At 35.7% G+C, this 17,564-nt stretch overlaps 1 protein-coding gene across 1 annotated transcript in view; it reads right to left on the minus strand.

The window, feature by feature from the left end:
• Nucleotides 1-17,564, minus strand: part of LOC136041147 (inward rectifier potassium channel 18-like) — a 42,174-nt gene that overhangs the window by 22,299 nt on the left and 2,311 nt on the right. The window contains exon 2 of the mRNA XM_065725678.1: nucleotides 16,926-17,101. Within this exon, the coding sequence (XP_065581750.1) occupies nucleotides 16,926-17,101 (176 nt within the window). The remainder of the gene's footprint in view (nucleotides 1-16,925; nucleotides 17,102-17,564) is intronic.

Consider the following 17,564-nt stretch of genomic DNA (forward strand, 5'->3'; position numbering starts at 1 on the left):
CTTATTAACCAATGCTGTCTCTGCAAAATTCCTATCTATCCTAAAGACTAGTTTACCATGTAGACGGTAATTACAAAAATTGCCAAAAAGAGATCTGTCATTAAACATCAATAATCTTGACAAAAAACGAAGGAAAATAAATATAAAATCAGTTTAACTGTTTAACACATAATATGGCTTTTCTGAATCTCGTAAATATTTTGCTCGCAGATGTAAAAAAAAAACAAGAGCTAAGAGCTCATATGGCACTTGTGACGAGGCGAGAAGAGTTAAGAGCCAAGTGATCATATGGTATGAGCTCTAACAAAATTATATGAATCAATAGATTGATTTAAAAAGGAAAATAAGAGGCTTAATGCCAGTCAGGATTTAAAATAAGAGCTCTGTGTCACGATGTCCTTCTAAATATCAAAATTCATTAAGATCCAATCACCCACTCGTAAGTTATAAATACCTATTTTTTCTAATTTTTCCTCTCCCTTTAACCCCCCTGATGGTCGAATCTGGGAAAACGACTTTATCAAGTCAAATTGTGCAGCTCCCTGACCCGCCTACCAATTTTCATCGTCCTAGCACGTCCAAAAGCACCAAACTCACCAAATCACTAAATCTCTCCCCCCAACTCCCCCAAAGAGAGCGAATCAAGTACGATTCTGTCAATCACGTATCAAGGACATTTGTTTATTCTATCCACCAAGCTTCATCCTGATTCCTCCACTCCAAGTGTTTTTCGAAGATTCCCCCCTCCAGCTCCCCCCAATTTCCAAAGATTTGGTCGCGATTAGAAATAAGAGCTCTGACCCATGTATTCCTTCTAAAAATCAAATTTCATTAAGATCCGATAATCTATTCGTAAGATAAAAATACCCCAATTTTCACGTTTTCCAAGAATTCTTGTTTCCCCCTCCAACTCCCCCCAATGTCAATGGATCTGGCTGGAATTTCAAATTAGAACTTTAAAGCACAAGATTCTTCTAAATATCAAATTTAATTAAGATCTGGTCACCCTTTCGTAAGTTACAAATACCTCAATTTTCAAAATTATCCCCCCCCAATTCCAACAAAGGGAGTAGATCCGGTCCGGTTAGGTCAGTCACGTATCTTAGACAGGTTTCTATTCTTCCCATCCAGTTTCATCCTGATCTCATCGCTTTAAGTATTTTCTAAGATTTCCCGTCCCCCCAACTGCCCCCATTACGCTTGATCCGGTTGAGATTCAAAATAAGAGATCTGAGTTGCGAGGTCCTTCTAAATATGAAGTTTCATGAAGATCCGATCACTCCTTCGTAAGTTAAAAATACGTTATTTTTTCTTATTTTTCAGAATTAACCCCACCCCCCCCCACAATAGAGCGGATCCGTTCTAATTATGTAAATCATGTATGTAAGACTTTTGCTTATTTTTCCCACCAAGTTTCATCCCGATCCCTCCAATCTAAGCGTTTTCCATGATTTTAGATTCCCCCACCCCAAACTTCCCCCAATGTCACCAGATCCGGTCAGGATTTAAAATAAGAGCTTTGAGACACTATATACTTCTAAATATCAAATTTCATTGAGATCTGATCACCTGTTCGTATTTTAAAAATACCTCATTTTTTCTAATTTTTGAGAATTAACCCCTCCCCCAACTACCCCAAAGAGAGCGGGTCTGTTCCAGTTATGTCAATCATGTATCTAGGACTCGTGATGATTTTTCCCACCAAGTTTCATCCTGATCCCTCCACTCTAAGTGTTTTCCAAGTATTAGGTTTCCCCCTCCCAATTCCCCCCAATGTCACCAGATCCTGTCGGGTTTGAAATAAGAGCTCCAAGATACGATATCCTTCTAAAAATCAAATTTCATTGAGATACGATCACCCGTTCGTAAGTTAAAAATACCTCATTTTTTCTAGTTTTTCAGAATTCCCCCCCTCCCCCTCAACTACCCCAAAGAGAGTGGATCCGTTCCAATTATGTTAATCATGTATCTGGGACTTGTGCTTATTTTTCCCATCAATTTTCATCCCGATCCCTCCCCTCTAAGTGTTTTCCAAGTTTTAGTTTACCCCCTCCCAACTCCCCCCAATGTCGTCAGATCCGGTCGGGATTTAAAATAAGAGCTCTGAGACACAATATGATCCAAACATCAAATTTCATTAAGATCCAATCACCCACTGATAAGTTAAAAATACTTCATTTTTTCTATTTTTTCCGAATTAACCGGCCCTCCACTCCCCCCTCCAGATGGTCAAATCAGGAAAATTTCTATTTCTAATTTAATCTGGTCCGGTCCCTGGTACGCTTGCCAAATTTCTTCGTCCTAGCTTACCTGGAAGTGCCTAAAGTAGCAAAACTGGGACCGACAGACAGACCGACAGAATTTGCGATTGCTATATGTCACTTGGTCAATACCAAGTGCCATAAAAAAAACATATACAGGAAAATATATATGGTAGGCAACTACATATATGAACTAAAGGACAGGTATATATCCTCATAGATAATTAGAAATCTATATATATAAGAATAAGTTGTCTGTGTGTGTGTGTGTCTGTCGAGTGACGTCATGTTTGTGTGTCGACTGACGTCATGCTTTCTATAGACGAAATTACAGACCGGGACATCAGGACACAAATGACGACCGGGACACTGGCACATAGGGAAAATAAATGACGACCGGGACACTCAAAGAGAAAGCGACCGGGACACAAGGAATGTTCGATTAGCAATCACCATCAACAAAGCACCGGGACACAAATGACGACCGGGACACAGGGAGTAACTAAAGAAAAAAGAAAAAAAACTAAAAAAACTAAAAAAAAAAGTAAGAACCAAAAAAACTAAAAAGAAAAAAAGGGGAAAAATAAAGAAATTTATTTCATCATATACCATTTCAAAAACGAATGTATATACAGACCGGGACACCGGGATACAAATGACGACCGGGACACAGGGAATATAAATGACGACCGAGACACAGGGATACAACTACAATGGGGACGCTGGGGGGCAGCGCGTAACTAATATGGCACGTAACGACTTACGCGCGCGGGGGGGGGGTCAAAAAGTACCCCCGCCAACTAAGTGTTGGGATGGCGCAAAGCGCCACCCCAACTGCTAGTATATATATATATATATATATATATATATATATATATATATATATATATATATATATATATATATATATATATATATATATATATATATATGTATATATATATATATATATATATATATATATATATATATATATATATATATGTGTATATATATATATATATATATATATATATATATATATATATATATATATATATATATATATATATATATATATATATATATATATATCTGCAAATTCAAAGTCCTCCACATATTTTACAATAAAGTTTTAGTTGTTTCGCCGTTTGTTTTGTTAACTTAAAAAAAGTAGACTTTTGTAGAAGCTTAATTAAATCACCTCACGTGGTCATTCATTAAGGAGACTGAGGCGTTGGCTCGTCTCTATCATGAATAATCTCAACTACTTCCTATGAGGCGGAGTACCTTTAGAAATAAAGACCCCATAAGAAATACGAGCTCATTGGCTCTAAAGGTACATGGATTGTAAAAACATACATGGATTATATACTCTCCCTTTCTGTTCACAAATAGTTAGAAATTAATCTTCTGAAAACAAAATAGTTTTACGGTGTCTGAAAGACCAAAAAGTAGTCTTCCTTGTCGAGGAAGCTAGTCATCACCGTATAACTAAACAATCTTGCTGTCATTTTCCCATAGTTTCTCTCTCCCTTAAAAAAAAGTACATTCATTAAGTTATAATAACTTTTCGAAAATGTAGTTAATATCTGGTACAACGACTATTTTGTTTAGCCCACGAGAAAACTTGTTACAGTGCGCCTATTTCCATTTAAAAAACAATTTGCGAGTTATATTCACAAGTAATTTAAGCATGATGAATCTCCTCAATTCTGGTAAGAATAAAACCCCAGTTACTCGTCTACGGAGGGTGTATCAAATACCATGTAGCTGTGGAAATTATTATATTGGTCGAACCCACCGAAATTTAGGAACAAGATTACAGCAACACAAAGAAAGTATTGAAAAAGCATTAAAATCTAATAATAACTCCATATATTTCGATTCAGCTTTAAGCAGTCATATTTTTGAAAATCCGAACCATTATGTTCTATTTGATGAAACAATTCTAATTAGTAATGACCTGGGAATCAAACAAACTGTCCGCGAGGCAATCGAAATCAAACGAAACTTAAATAATAATACATCCCTAAATAGAGACTTGGGTGAATACACACTCAACCCTATGTACACAAAATTAATTATAGAAAATAATCTAATTCGAAATAAAACAAAAATAGGAACGAACAAAAACAAGCCCAATCCCAAAAGAACTATCAGATTAGCTGCAGAGAAGGCAAATATTGCAATAAGATATCATTCCATTTTTTAATAAATAGAATTAGTGAAATGAATGAGCCTTTTTAGCTTGTAAAATGTTAGCTTTTGTCACACAGTAACTTTTCGTTAAGAAGTAATGATGTCAAGGCTATTTAAAAAATGGATTTTTAACTGAGAACTTTTATTGTAAGTGTTTTATTGTTTTTATTTTATTTGCTGAAGACGGCCCTTAGATATAGGGCCGAAATATTCAAATAGGTTTTGTTGGTTCACTGTCTCGGGAAAAAAGTCCTCATATTCTCTCTTTTGTTGTTGTATTAAAAAAACTAGTTTTTTTTATTTAATTTCTGATCGTTTTTGAATTAATGCATGTTTGATTTTGCTCTCCGCACATAAATTATTAAAATCAAATTTGTATATTAATTCCTTTTTTGGCTAAATGACTTTCTCTTAGTTTTGATCAGACGATTTTGAGAAATAAGGGGCGGGGAAGAAGGCCTAGTTGCCCTCCAATTTTTCGTTTACTCAAAAAGGCAACTAGAACTTTTAATTTTTAACAAACATTTTCATTAGTAAAAAATATACATAACTTAAGAGTTAACTTACGTAACGCACTTTTATATTCTTATATTTTTATTATGTACACGAGAGGGTTTGTACCCTCGTTAATACCTCGCTCTTTACACTAAATCAAAGTTTTGTCCCAATTCTTTAAGAATGAACCCTGAATTAGAAAGGCCGTAGAATAAATAGTTGAAATTCCTAAAAAACACTTTAGCATAAAGAGCGAGGAATTTATCTCCTCCTAAATACCTCGCTCTTTATGCTAAGGTATTGTTAGAACCACTCATATGCGTAATAATCTCTATTCGTTTTCAGTTTCAATGCTACTCCTTACTTTCAATTGAAAAACGTTTTCATGTTTATTTTTTCATTGTTTTTTTTTTTATAGTAATGTTAGAAAATCCTGCGCCCTTTTCATTGAGTTTTTGTTCCCCAATGACATATTCCTCCAAGGCTCCAAGGATGGATCCTCCCACGAAGCTCCTTCACCTCAACCCCACCCCCAAGCCAAAAAAAATCCCCCTGAAAACGTCTGTACACTTCCCAATAACCATTACTGTATGTAAACACTGATCAAAGTTTGTAACTTGCAGCCCCTCCCCCAGGGATTATGGGGGAGTAAGTCATTCCTAAAGACATAATTATTATGGTTTTTGACTATGCGGAACAAAATGGCTATCTCAAAATTTTGATCCGTTGACTTTGGGAAAAAATGAGCGTGGGAGGGTGCCTAGGTGCCCTCCGATTTTTTGGACACTTAAAAGGGCACTAGAACTTTTCATTTCTGTTAGAATGATTCCTCTTGCGAAATTCTAGGAACACTTGGGCGATACGATGACCCCTGGGGAAAAAAAAAAAAAAAAAAACAAGAGCTAAGAGCTCATATGGCAGTTGTGACGAGGTGAGAAGAGCTAAGAGCCAAGTGATCATATGGTATGAGCTCTAACAAAATTATATGAATCAATAGATTGATTTAAAAAGGAAAATAAGAGGCTTAATGCCGGTCAGGATTTAAAATAAGAGCTCTGAGTCACGATCTCCTTCTCAATATCAAAATTCATTAAGATCCGATCACCCACTCGTAAGTTATAAATACCTAATTTTTTCCAGTTTTTCCTCTCCCTTTAGCCCCCCAGATGGTCGAATCTGGGAAAACGACTTTATCAAATCAAATTGTGCAGCTCCCTGACACACCTATCAATTTTCATCGTCCTATCACGTCCAGAAGCACCAAACTCGCCAAATCACTGAACCCCTCCCCCCAAATCCCCCAAAGAGAGCAAATCCCGTACGATTCTGTCAATCACGTATCAAGGACATTTGTTTATTCTATTCACTAAGCTTCATCCCGATTCCTACACTCCAAGTGTTTTTCCAAGATTTCCCCCTCCAACTCCCCCCAATTTCAAACGATCTGGTCGGGATTTGAAATAAGAGATCTGAAACATGAGTTCTTTCTGAAAATCAAATTTCATTAAGATCCGATCATCTATTCGTAAGATAAAAATACCCCAATTTTCACGTTTTCCAAGAATTCCGGTTTCCCCCTCCAACTCCCCCCAACGTCACAGGATCTGGTCAGAATTTAAAATAAGAACTTTAAAGCACAAGATCCTTCTAAATATCAAATTTCATTAAGATCTGGTCACCCTTTTGTAAGTTACAAATACCTCAATTTTCAAAATTACCCCCCCTCCAATTCCACCAAAGAGAGCAGATCCGGTCTGGTTATGTCAGTCACGTATCTTAGACAGGTTTTTATTCTTCCCATCCAGTTTCATCCTAATCTCACTGCTTTAAGTATTTTCTAAGATTCCCCCCCCCCCAACTGCCCCCCACCCCCCACAATTACGCTTGATCCAGTTGAGATTTAAAATAAGAGATCTGAGATATGAGGTCTTTCTTAATATGAAGTTTCATGAAGATCCGATTACTCCTTCGTAAGTTAAAAATACGTCGTTTTTTTTCAAAATTAACCCCCCCCCCCCCCCCCAATAGATCGGATCCGTTTCAATTATGCAAATCACCTATGTAAGACTTCTGCTGATTTTTACCACCAAGTTTCACCCTGATCCCTCCAATCTAAGCGTTTTCCATGATTTTAGGTTTCCCCACCCCAAACTTCCCCCAACATCACCAAATCCAGTCAGGATTTAAAATAAGAGCTTTGAAACACGATATTCTTCTAAATATCAAATTTCATTGAGATCCGATAACCCGCTCGTAAGTTAAAAATACCTCATTTTTTCTAATTTTTCAGAATTAACCCCTCCCCAAACTACCCCAAAGAGAGCAGATCCGTTCCGGTTATGTCAATCATGTATCTAGGACTCGTGATTATTTTTTCCACCAAGTTTCATCCCGATCTCTCCACTCTAAGTGTTTTTCAAGTCTTAGGTTTCCCCTCCCAATTCCCCCGAATGTCACCAGATCACGTCGGGTTTAAAAAAAGACCTCTGAGCCACGATATTCTTCTAAATATCAAATTTCATTGAGATCCGATCACCCGTTTGTAAGTTAAAAATACCTCATTTTTTTTATTTTTTCAGAAATAACCCCCCCCCCCAACTACCCGAAAGAGAGCAGATCCGTTCCGTTTATGTCAATCATCTATCTAGGACTTGTGTTTATTTTTCCCACCATGTTTCATCCCGATCCCTCCACTCTAAGTGTTTTCCAAGTTTTAGGTTTCCCCCTTCCAACTCCCTGCCCCCGTCACCAGATCCGGTCGGGATTTAAAATAAGAGCTCTGGGACACGATATCCTTCTAACCATCAAATTTCATTGAGATCCGATCACCCGTTTGTAAGTTGAAAATACCTCATTTTTTTTAATTTTTAAGAATTACTCCCCCCCCCCCAACTTCCCCAAAGAGAGCAAATCAGTTCCAATTATGTCAATCATGTATCTGGGACTTGCGCTTATTTTTCCCATCAAGTTTCATTCCAATCCCTCCACTCTAAGTGTTTTCAAAGATTTTAGGTTTCCCCCTCCAACTCCCCCCAATGTTATCAGATCCGTTCAGGATTTAAAATAAGAGCTCTGAGACACAATATCATTCCAAACATCAAATTTCATTAATATCCAATCACCCGCTCATAAGTTAAAAAAAACTTCATTTTTTCTATTTTTTCCGAATTAACCGGCCCCCCACTCCCCCCCCAGACGATAAAATCGGGAAAAAGACTATTTTTAATTTTATCTGGTCCGGTCTCTGATACGCTTGCCAAATTTCATCGTCCTAGCTTACCTGGAAGTGCCTAAAGTAGCAAAACCGGGACTTCAGGTTTCCCCCCTCCAACTCTCCCCAATGTCTTCAAATCTGGTCGGGATTTAAAATAAGAGCTCTGAAGTACAATATCATTCCAAACATCAAATTTCATGAAGATCCAATCACCCGCTCATAAGCTAAAAATACTTCATATTTCTATTTTTTGCGAATTAACTGGTCCTCCACTCCCCCCCTCCAGATGGTCAAATCGAGAAAACGGCTATTTTTAATTTAATCTGGTTTGGTCCCTGATACGCTTGCCAAATTTCATCGTCCTAGCTTACCTGGAAGCGCCTAAAGTACACAGACAGACCGACAGACAGACAGACAGACAGACAGACAGAATTGGCAATTGCTATATGTCACTTGGTTAATACCAAGTGCCATAAAAATATTTGGCGGCCAATCTGTCAATTCAAACACCGCTCCCTTTTCAGCTAAATGCTTCATACTTTAAGGTTTCTCCCATTGGAGTTGTGAAATGATAATCAAAACGCCCTAGAAGTGGTAATGCATCAGTAAGCGTTGGCCACAGTTAAAGTGCAACAGATATGTGTCTCAGGGCAAACATGCATGATGTGGACTGACACAATTAGAAAATCAAGATGTTTCTGTGTGAAGCAAAGATAAAATGTATGCACTGACAATCTTGTTTTACGGATGTTGGCGGAAATTTCTGTTTTGATTGAAAATTTGATTTTCTTAACAAACAGCCCTAAATATCCATAGCGTGAGCTTAAAGATCATTTTTAATTAATTTTTCATTTTGTACTATGTTTGATCTATACCGGTTAACTCGATCAGTAGGTATTATGGTGGATTAATGGAGCGAAACCCCCCCCCCCCCACAACGATCAGATGGGCTACGCAACCAAGAACAAAAACTACTTTACTTTTCTTATTTTTCACCAAGTTGGGTTGATATCCGATTATTCCTTCAAGTACATATTTTAATGATTAGAAAGTAGACACCATTTACCGCGAAAGATGAAAGTGTCCTAGAATCCCAAAAGCTCAATAAGGACACTTGCTCTTACCCCTACTGAATCTAGATCCAAAGATTGTTTTTGTCATTATTTCGAAATCGGGTTACAAAAATAGCAATTTTCAGAATCCTTATGGTAAGCAGGGGGAATTATGGGGTTTTAAGTCGAATATCCCGGTTCCCACCGTCGAGTGATGTCCTCATCATTTAGACTGGTCTCTCATTTTTGTAATAACTATTAGTAATCATGTAGAAGTATTTGATGTGTTTATTTATATTTTGGAGAGTTTATTTTTTAATGATCAGATTATTTTGCGACAAGGAAAACATACACGAAAATACCTGGCACTTCAATATACACTGAAAATTAAATAGATTTGATGGCAATCGTACTTGTTTACGTTACCAGGTGCCAGGACATCCAAAGTTCTCGTGATTGCTTAGTTTTCGGACTTCATCAAATATTATGGGGTGTTTAGTTAGTGAAAAAGAATATTTTGGAGTTTTAGATAATGAATAATTAATGTACCGATTGACTGTAGATAATATCCAATATGTTCGACAAGAAAATCACATTAGAGATGGATGGTCCTTTTCATGTTACCTTTACGGAATGGATTCCCTATAGAGTGTTCCTAGAGGCTACGAGAATTACACCTGGTATCAGGAGTCATCAGAAGAGATGATTTAACAAACAATGTTATTTCGGTACTTACATACAAAGTGTCAAACAAATTAATTTGAACAGTCCATGTGCTCAGAAAAAACCATAAGTTTATGCTGGAGGCTAAATCAAGACTGGTCGCCTTGAATGCTAAATAAGGACTGCTCGCCTTGAATGCTAAATCAAGACTGCTCTCCTAAAAGCCTTCCCTCCTCTTGTGTATATCCTGCTGTTATGAGTCGTTCGACCTCTCACATACGATGTCAAAAATCTTTTTCATCTGGAAACGGTGTTGTCTCCTCAAAAAAAGCCATCAACTGTCGATTAAGTCGCGAAGTGGCTGGCTCTTAAAAGCTAGTTTTTGCGTCATAGGTTTTGGCTAATGTAACAAATATTTCAACAAAGGACGTTTTGTCATTATTTTGAAATTGGGTTACAATAATAACAATCTTTAAAACCTTTATGGATTGTAGTGGCAATTATGGGGATTTATGTCACATTTCCTCCTTCCCGCCATATAATGATGTCCTCATCATTTAGAATAGTCTCCCATTTTTATAATAATTCAAATCTATTTTTTTCCAAAGTTTGTTGATTGTTTTCTTAAGTTTAAATATTTATTTTTATGTTGTCTTTCACCACGGAAGGGTTGTTTATCTATATTTAGAAAACAGTATTATTTTGTGTGTAATATTTTTTGTTCCGATGCCCCGAATTATGCTAATTAAAGTAATACTCTACAATTTAACGAGCTAAAACTTATATTTCTACACTTAACGTTTAATATAATGCACTTGAACATAATTGCAGGTACATACTGTGAATACCTTATAATTGATTTCTTTTTAAATCATACTTAGTTCAAAATGGATTCTAGTTTTTTTTCAATGCTGACTTTAATGTGATTACTGACTTGCAATTGTTTCAAGGTATTCAAAAATTATATTAAAGAATAACGGTTAGGTTAAATTTACATTTGCATCACATTTATAAAACACGTCAGTTTCATGATATTCTGCAATTGACTAGTGGGATATTTTGGTTATAATTTTTCACTTATTTCCATCACATTTGTGCCATAATTTGGTCTTGTCTCTTACCCATTTTTTTTGTTTGCTTAGTTATTATTCAAGCTTGTTAATTTATTTTTATTTCTTTTCCTTCCCAATTTCTTCTCATACTAATTTTTAATGTTTAAGCTCTTCACTAGATCCATTAAAATTTGTGATGTTTCATAAAAATGTATTATGATTATCCAAAGAGTTCTTCCAATTTTTATCTTTGAAAGGTTTTCTGATTTAGAAAGTTATTGAAACTTTACTTTGAAATGACAATTTATACTTTATGATATTGTAGCTTATGTCACGCGTTTAACTTCTTGATTGTTGATGATGTTGTTATTCTTGTCTTCTTTAAATTGCCGGGGTTGTAGGTGATCCGTTGATTCGTTCGTGTTTATTAACTCGTTGGTTGTTGATAATATTGTTATTTATATTTCCTTCTATGCGGCCGGTGTTATAGACGATTTATAGAATGAGGTTGAAGAAGTTAATTTGGGACTTTTGGCGTGATGGCTGGGATTATTAGTGTGTTCTCTACGTCATTGATCATTGCAGGGTATGAAATATCAAACATGTGATTTTTATGGGTATTCTTCGGAGGCTGATAAATTATGAAGATGGATGTAAACTTGTTATTTGATTTTTGAACATAGTGAGGGGTCGGTTGCTGTCATGGTATACCATTTCCTGTAATAATTTCTTTTTGACAGAATCACATTCTACAATAAGTAGAATAGGACATAAATTAGGTAAAATCATAATACATAATTGTTAATAATGCATAATTTTAATGAAAATAATTTGCAAGTTGGTAACTGCCCTTTATTTTAGTAGCAGTCATATCAACCAAGCTTGACATGCTAGCGGCTTTTTCAAAATTTTGGCTGACACACTTGGTCTAAGCCGGATTTGGTGACTTGACTTAAAAGTAGCCTTCCAAGGCTTTTGCTGTCTAGCCTTTCTTCAAAATTTCTGCTGGTGTTGGCCTTTTCATCTTCAAAAGGCCCCAATAAGGTTTGAAAGGCGTTGACTATGGCAATAGGATCTTCCAGGGTTACATTAACCTTTTCGTATTTTCAAACATAACGGAACACTATTGCCATGAGTTCCCTTGTCTGTCTATCAGTGGATTGGTCAGCAATGAGACAGCAAACTCATGCTGTGTTCACTTTTCTGACTGCTTTAGACTTTGGAAGTTTTCCGATCATCACGATTAGTTCATTTTCTATCTGACTAATAGTATATTTTGCGTTTCCAGGTGCCTTTTGTATGAGCCTTTGAAGCAGCAAATTGCCCCCTGAACACAGTACCAAAGTAGCTGACGGAAATTACCATCATTTTTTACTGCAACTACATTAGGGCCCTGATCATCGTGTTTACCATCGTCTAGGTGGCCAAGGAGGGGTATATTCAATGCCCTGCAAAGTTTAATTGTTTCAATAATGTTTGCAAGCAGTACACGGTTCTGGTGTATTTGTTCCAGGCATTCCTGATATCTCGTTAGTCTTGTTTGAACGAACCTAACAGTACTCCAGCTCTTCATCGGTAATTCATATGATATGCTATGACTTGGTATGCTTTGTAAGTGCACCATCTTTTCCAGTCACATTTGTAGTCCTTCAGTGGTTTTAAGACAAAACGAACCATTCTTCAACCCACCACCCCCACCCTGAGACAGAGCCAACACCCCTCGGCCACTATTGGAGGTTCCCATTATAACACAAACACTACACCAAAGTCCCTCGTATTCTTGGTGACGGCTCACCGAAAACCAGAGAAATCAGTCAAGAAGCTCAATGTTAAGTCGACGAGTAACTTCACCCCCTTTTGTCTTTGTATTGAAGTCGGAGCTTCGGCTTGGCTCTTTGGCTTCCATCTTTTGTTAAGAAATAAACACAACATGTCTATATGAAGTTGGTGTGTTTGTTTTAGTATCACTTCACAACCGAAGTCAAAGCAGGGTGTGATGCCAGTGTCAAGCTGCTTGGGTGTGTCGTCTTCATCTAATGCATCTAGGCTCTTGCGTCATCTCTCGATCCTTCTAGTATTTGATCACACTGTTTCACTTCCATGTCTGTGTCGGAATCTTGAAAAAAAGTCAGTAGTGACAGTCCGTTGTCCTTGGTGGAGCTGGTAGGCAGTGTCTCTGCAGTCAAATCCGTCTGAGAGCTAGAGGCAATGGGTAATGGCAAACTTGAAGTTATCGTCAGGGTTTTTGAATTTAAATGAGCTTCCTGAGCTGAGCGAAATGACGGAATTGAAGCATCTGAAGAATTTTTCTTTCTTGTTAAGGAAAATCATTGTAAAAAATGCTAGTGATGGTAGGTGACCCAAAATAATTAATATTTTTCAACAGTCGTTGAGAGTTGATTGATAGTATCAAGACAAAATTACTTTTCCGAGTTAGCTTTTTTCTAAATAAATTTTGAGGGTTTTATTAATTATGTTCGATCAGTATTTTGACCTCTAGTGCTCAATTAAGTCCTAAATGATCAATTCTGAGCATTCCTCTCGTTAAAACCAGTTAGGCCTTTTTTTTGTAAAATTGCCCGTTAAGCAGTGAAAAATAAGAAAAAAATTCTCAAATATACGCCCTAGGTAGTGATAAAGCATTTTCTTGTGATGATATTGTTCACTTCAGAAATGGATGGTCTTGGATGTTCTGCCTTATCTTAATTTAGGATGTTTTGCCGAAATACGTTCAAAATGCTGTTTAAAGACTTGCTTTAATAATTTCTAACTTAACCAATTAGCATCCAACGTTCCCATCTGGGAACACTTTATATTAAATTCTTATGACCATCACAGTAGCAGGTAGGACTAATTTTATGCGTCTCTTAAACTGTCATAAGCATCAGAAAAATTCTCAAATTTTTTTGGACTTGAATTTGGTTTACTTTGGTTCTATGGATTTTTTGTAATATGGACAAACTTAAATTTTTGAAAGTTATCTGTTTCTAATGGAAAATCAGGGAAGGCAAGTGGTTGAAATATCTCATTTTAACATTTTGTTGTTCTATAATCCCCACTCTTCGAATCTATGAAACAATTGCACCAAAACGTCTACAAATAGAGGATACAGCATCAGTTAACCAAAAGTGTTCCAGAATAGGAAACTTGGGCTTTTCACAAACGTAAAATTTTCCACATGCTTTGTCATAGGCGATCACTTCTGTTTTACAGATGGGCGCCAAAAAAAATGCTTCTATCAAAGATTCTTAAGCTATGGTAGACGAAATTATATACGATGAGATAGACATCTTATATGGTCATTATTGATATATCCCCCATAATTTAGGGGTAAGAGTAAAAAGTGTGTGGTAAATATCGGGGTAGAAATTGACGAAAGGGAAGGAGACAATGGCAACCAAAAAAAATTAATAGTATCCCAAGTTGTCTTGCAGAGACGAAGGAGCTTGAGATAATTGATACTTGTGAATTGCCCAGCCTACGCACGACTTATCAATTTGGTTAGTTTCCAACTTCCACATTATTTTCAGACAACATAGACGACGTTTCTCTAGGACTTCGTCCTAGGAAGATAGTATTCTATCCTGCATCTTACTACAGTCAGGCAGCTCAATAAGATACAACACGTGAATTAGCTCTCCTAAATCCCACTCGGCAAACTCAAATATCCAAAACATTCCCCAAAACCCCCTTTGTAATGTATTCCCTTCCTGTGATCCATCTTTATCATACGTCACGGAAACTGTACCCTAAATCGAGGGGGTCTTAAGAAAGAAAATAAAAAAAAATTCTCCCAAAAAACGAAAAAAAGACAACACAGCAAGCAATTTTAATTATATGATTAATTTTTCCTGAAAACGAGATTTATCTTATAATTTTATGACGAAATAATTAGTAAACTAATCGTGATAGCAGTTTGGTGTCTGAATCTCTAATAGATCAAGAATAAAATCTTGGGTGTGGAAGCCACTGGACCAAAGGCGCCAATACGACTCGAGGTGGGCACGTAAAGTGACAAATTCATTTTAAAAGAAGAAAAAAGAACGGAATAAGGGTGCCAGAGTGTCTTGGGGGGAGGGTTGCCCTCCTCCGAACCCAGAGATCTGTTCCTTGCCTAAATTGTTTTTAACTCTTTCATTCATCTAATTTCAAACAAATTAGCTATATAGTTAAAATAAATAGATAGACGGATTTATTCACACGAACGCCCTATTGGTTCATTCGTTATTTAGTTAATCAAAAAACTAAAACTAAGGATTTTTTCGGGTGGTTGGGGGGTTGGTTATTATTAATCAAAATATACCTTTCAATTTCTGGGCATTTGTGGATATTTCACCAATTTATCTGGAAGTATCCTTCGATCCCATTGAACATTCAGCCATCAGTCTTCGTCTCTTATCCATTCTATGTTCATGTCCAAATTTTTTATTTTTGTCCGTTTAAACTTTTAGCAGCAAAGCTTCTTTTCATTGTGAATAGACAAATAGCAATAACTTCCTGTGCTTTCGAACGTTTATCGATCGATTAACACAAAAAAAAACTTATTCATCTTCAACGCGTGTTTCCATGGTCTTAAAATAGGGGAAAGTTCCATGTTTGTAGAAAAATCTTTGCAGTAATTAAAATTTTTTATGCCAATTTGGCAGATATATACTGAACCGGCTGAAGATAAATAATTTTTGTTCGTTTTATGTTTGAACTTTGCTTATTACATTCATAGGGCAGCTTTGTTTTTGTTCTTAATTGCGTAAATCAGTTACGAAAAATTGATCAAATTGACAAGTTAACCTAAAAAATTGGAAAAAAAGAAAAAAAACGGAATACAAATGAAGGTGCCCGAAAAATTTTAGGGCCCCCCTAGATCTACCCCTGTCGAAATTTGTCCAGGTGACGAATTGACATTCAAGTTGCGTAGTTGAGTAATTGGTTCCTCATGGCGTTAGGGTACGAGATGCTTATGCTATAAATTGTTTCTTCCTTTTGTATTATTTGGGAGTTGATAGTTCCTATTTTCTTGGCTGGTGCATCTATGGTAACTGCGAATGCTTCTGTTTGGAAATCTGGTAATGATGAGACGTGTTCCAATAGAAGTGTTTTTTCAGGTAACCTAAACAATCTTGAGCTCTTTTTGACCAAGTAATCTTTTGTGGGTTTCCTTGTGTAAGATCAGTCAGGGGCTTTGCAACCTGGGCGTGATTTCATTTCAATTTAGGAAAATAGCTCGTTAAACCCAATGTTCCTCTTAACTGTTTAATATTTTGGGTGGGTCTGGGTTTTGGTGGTTTGAATATATTTAGGAAAATAGATTTGGGTGGGTCTAAGATTTTTAACTGATTTTACTTTCTGGGGGTCTGGTGATATTTGGCCTTATGGTTTTGCTTGATAAGGTTTTGCCTGATACCATGATGGCACTCAAAAAAAGAAATAAATAACTTCTATTATGGTTTCGATGAAAAAAAAAAATTATGTAGAATTTTGACAAATGATAGTAGTAGTATAGAAAAGGTATATACTGGACCATCGAACTCATTCATTCAATTTACATCATTTTCAGTCCATTTTACATCATTTTAATATCCATTATTGCACATTTTAAATATTTTTCATTCCTGCATTCAACATGAACAGGCCCTTGGAAATCAAATTTGGTCTGATTTTTATACTTTTCACAATGTGAATCTGGCTTATAGATCATCCCATCAGTTTACCCCAGTTTCAGTTGAATTTGCACTATTTTAAATTAAAATTTTCGACTTTTTATAATTTTTCTTTCTTATCTTTAAGATCATAACTGGTCTGTTGAAATAAGAATTTTATTAATTTGTAACAGAAGAGTTTACTCATATTCCATTTTTCCTATGCTTCCGATAAATTGTAATAATTTAGTATTTAGTGGATAATTCGATATTAATATCAAAATAATTTATTTTATCTTTATTTTCTTTCAATAACCTTTGAAATCATACCTTTGTTTCATTTTTTTTAATTTCTTTTCAAGATAAGCTACCTTAGAATGAATACGTTTAGGAGGAAATTGAACAATCATTTCACCTTTAAAATCAAAAGTAATAGCGAATTTATTTCCACATTTAGTTGTAACACATTTCATTCCTGTAATCGTGCATTCGATTCCAATATCTAAATCTTCTTTTTTTCCATTCTCATATCGCTTAAAAAGTTTCTCTATTTTGAAATAAGTTATTTTAGTACATATATTTCCAAATCCAAAATAATCTTTATTATTTTTAAGTTGTCTTATAATTAGCTCTGGCTTACTTCCAAAGAGAATCTTATATTGGGAGACACGCGTAGGTCATTTACATTATGATTGAACCATTAAAAAGTCTTCTTTTCACTAATTTGCATATACATACTTGATATGAAGAACAGAAATTTCATCAAAATTTTATTTTTTCAGAAAGGTTTTACGGTATGTGCATGAATCTAATCAGATTCAAAAGGTAAGAAATTAAAAAAAAAATCTAGTGGTATTTGTGAAGACTTTTTCTTAACATAAATTTTTGTTGTTGCTAAAACAATGATATAAAACAATCGTAAAAAGTGTTTCCAGTATAATCCACTCACCTAAAATTCCAAGAAATCGAATTTTTTTCAACAGATATTTTACCTTTATAAATTTATATCC

This window comes from Artemia franciscana, unplaced genomic scaffold (assembly GCF_032884065.1).
Source record: "Artemia franciscana unplaced genomic scaffold, ASM3288406v1 PGA_scaffold_102, whole genome shotgun sequence".
Taxonomy (NCBI): domain Eukaryota; kingdom Metazoa; phylum Arthropoda; class Branchiopoda; order Anostraca; family Artemiidae; genus Artemia; species Artemia franciscana.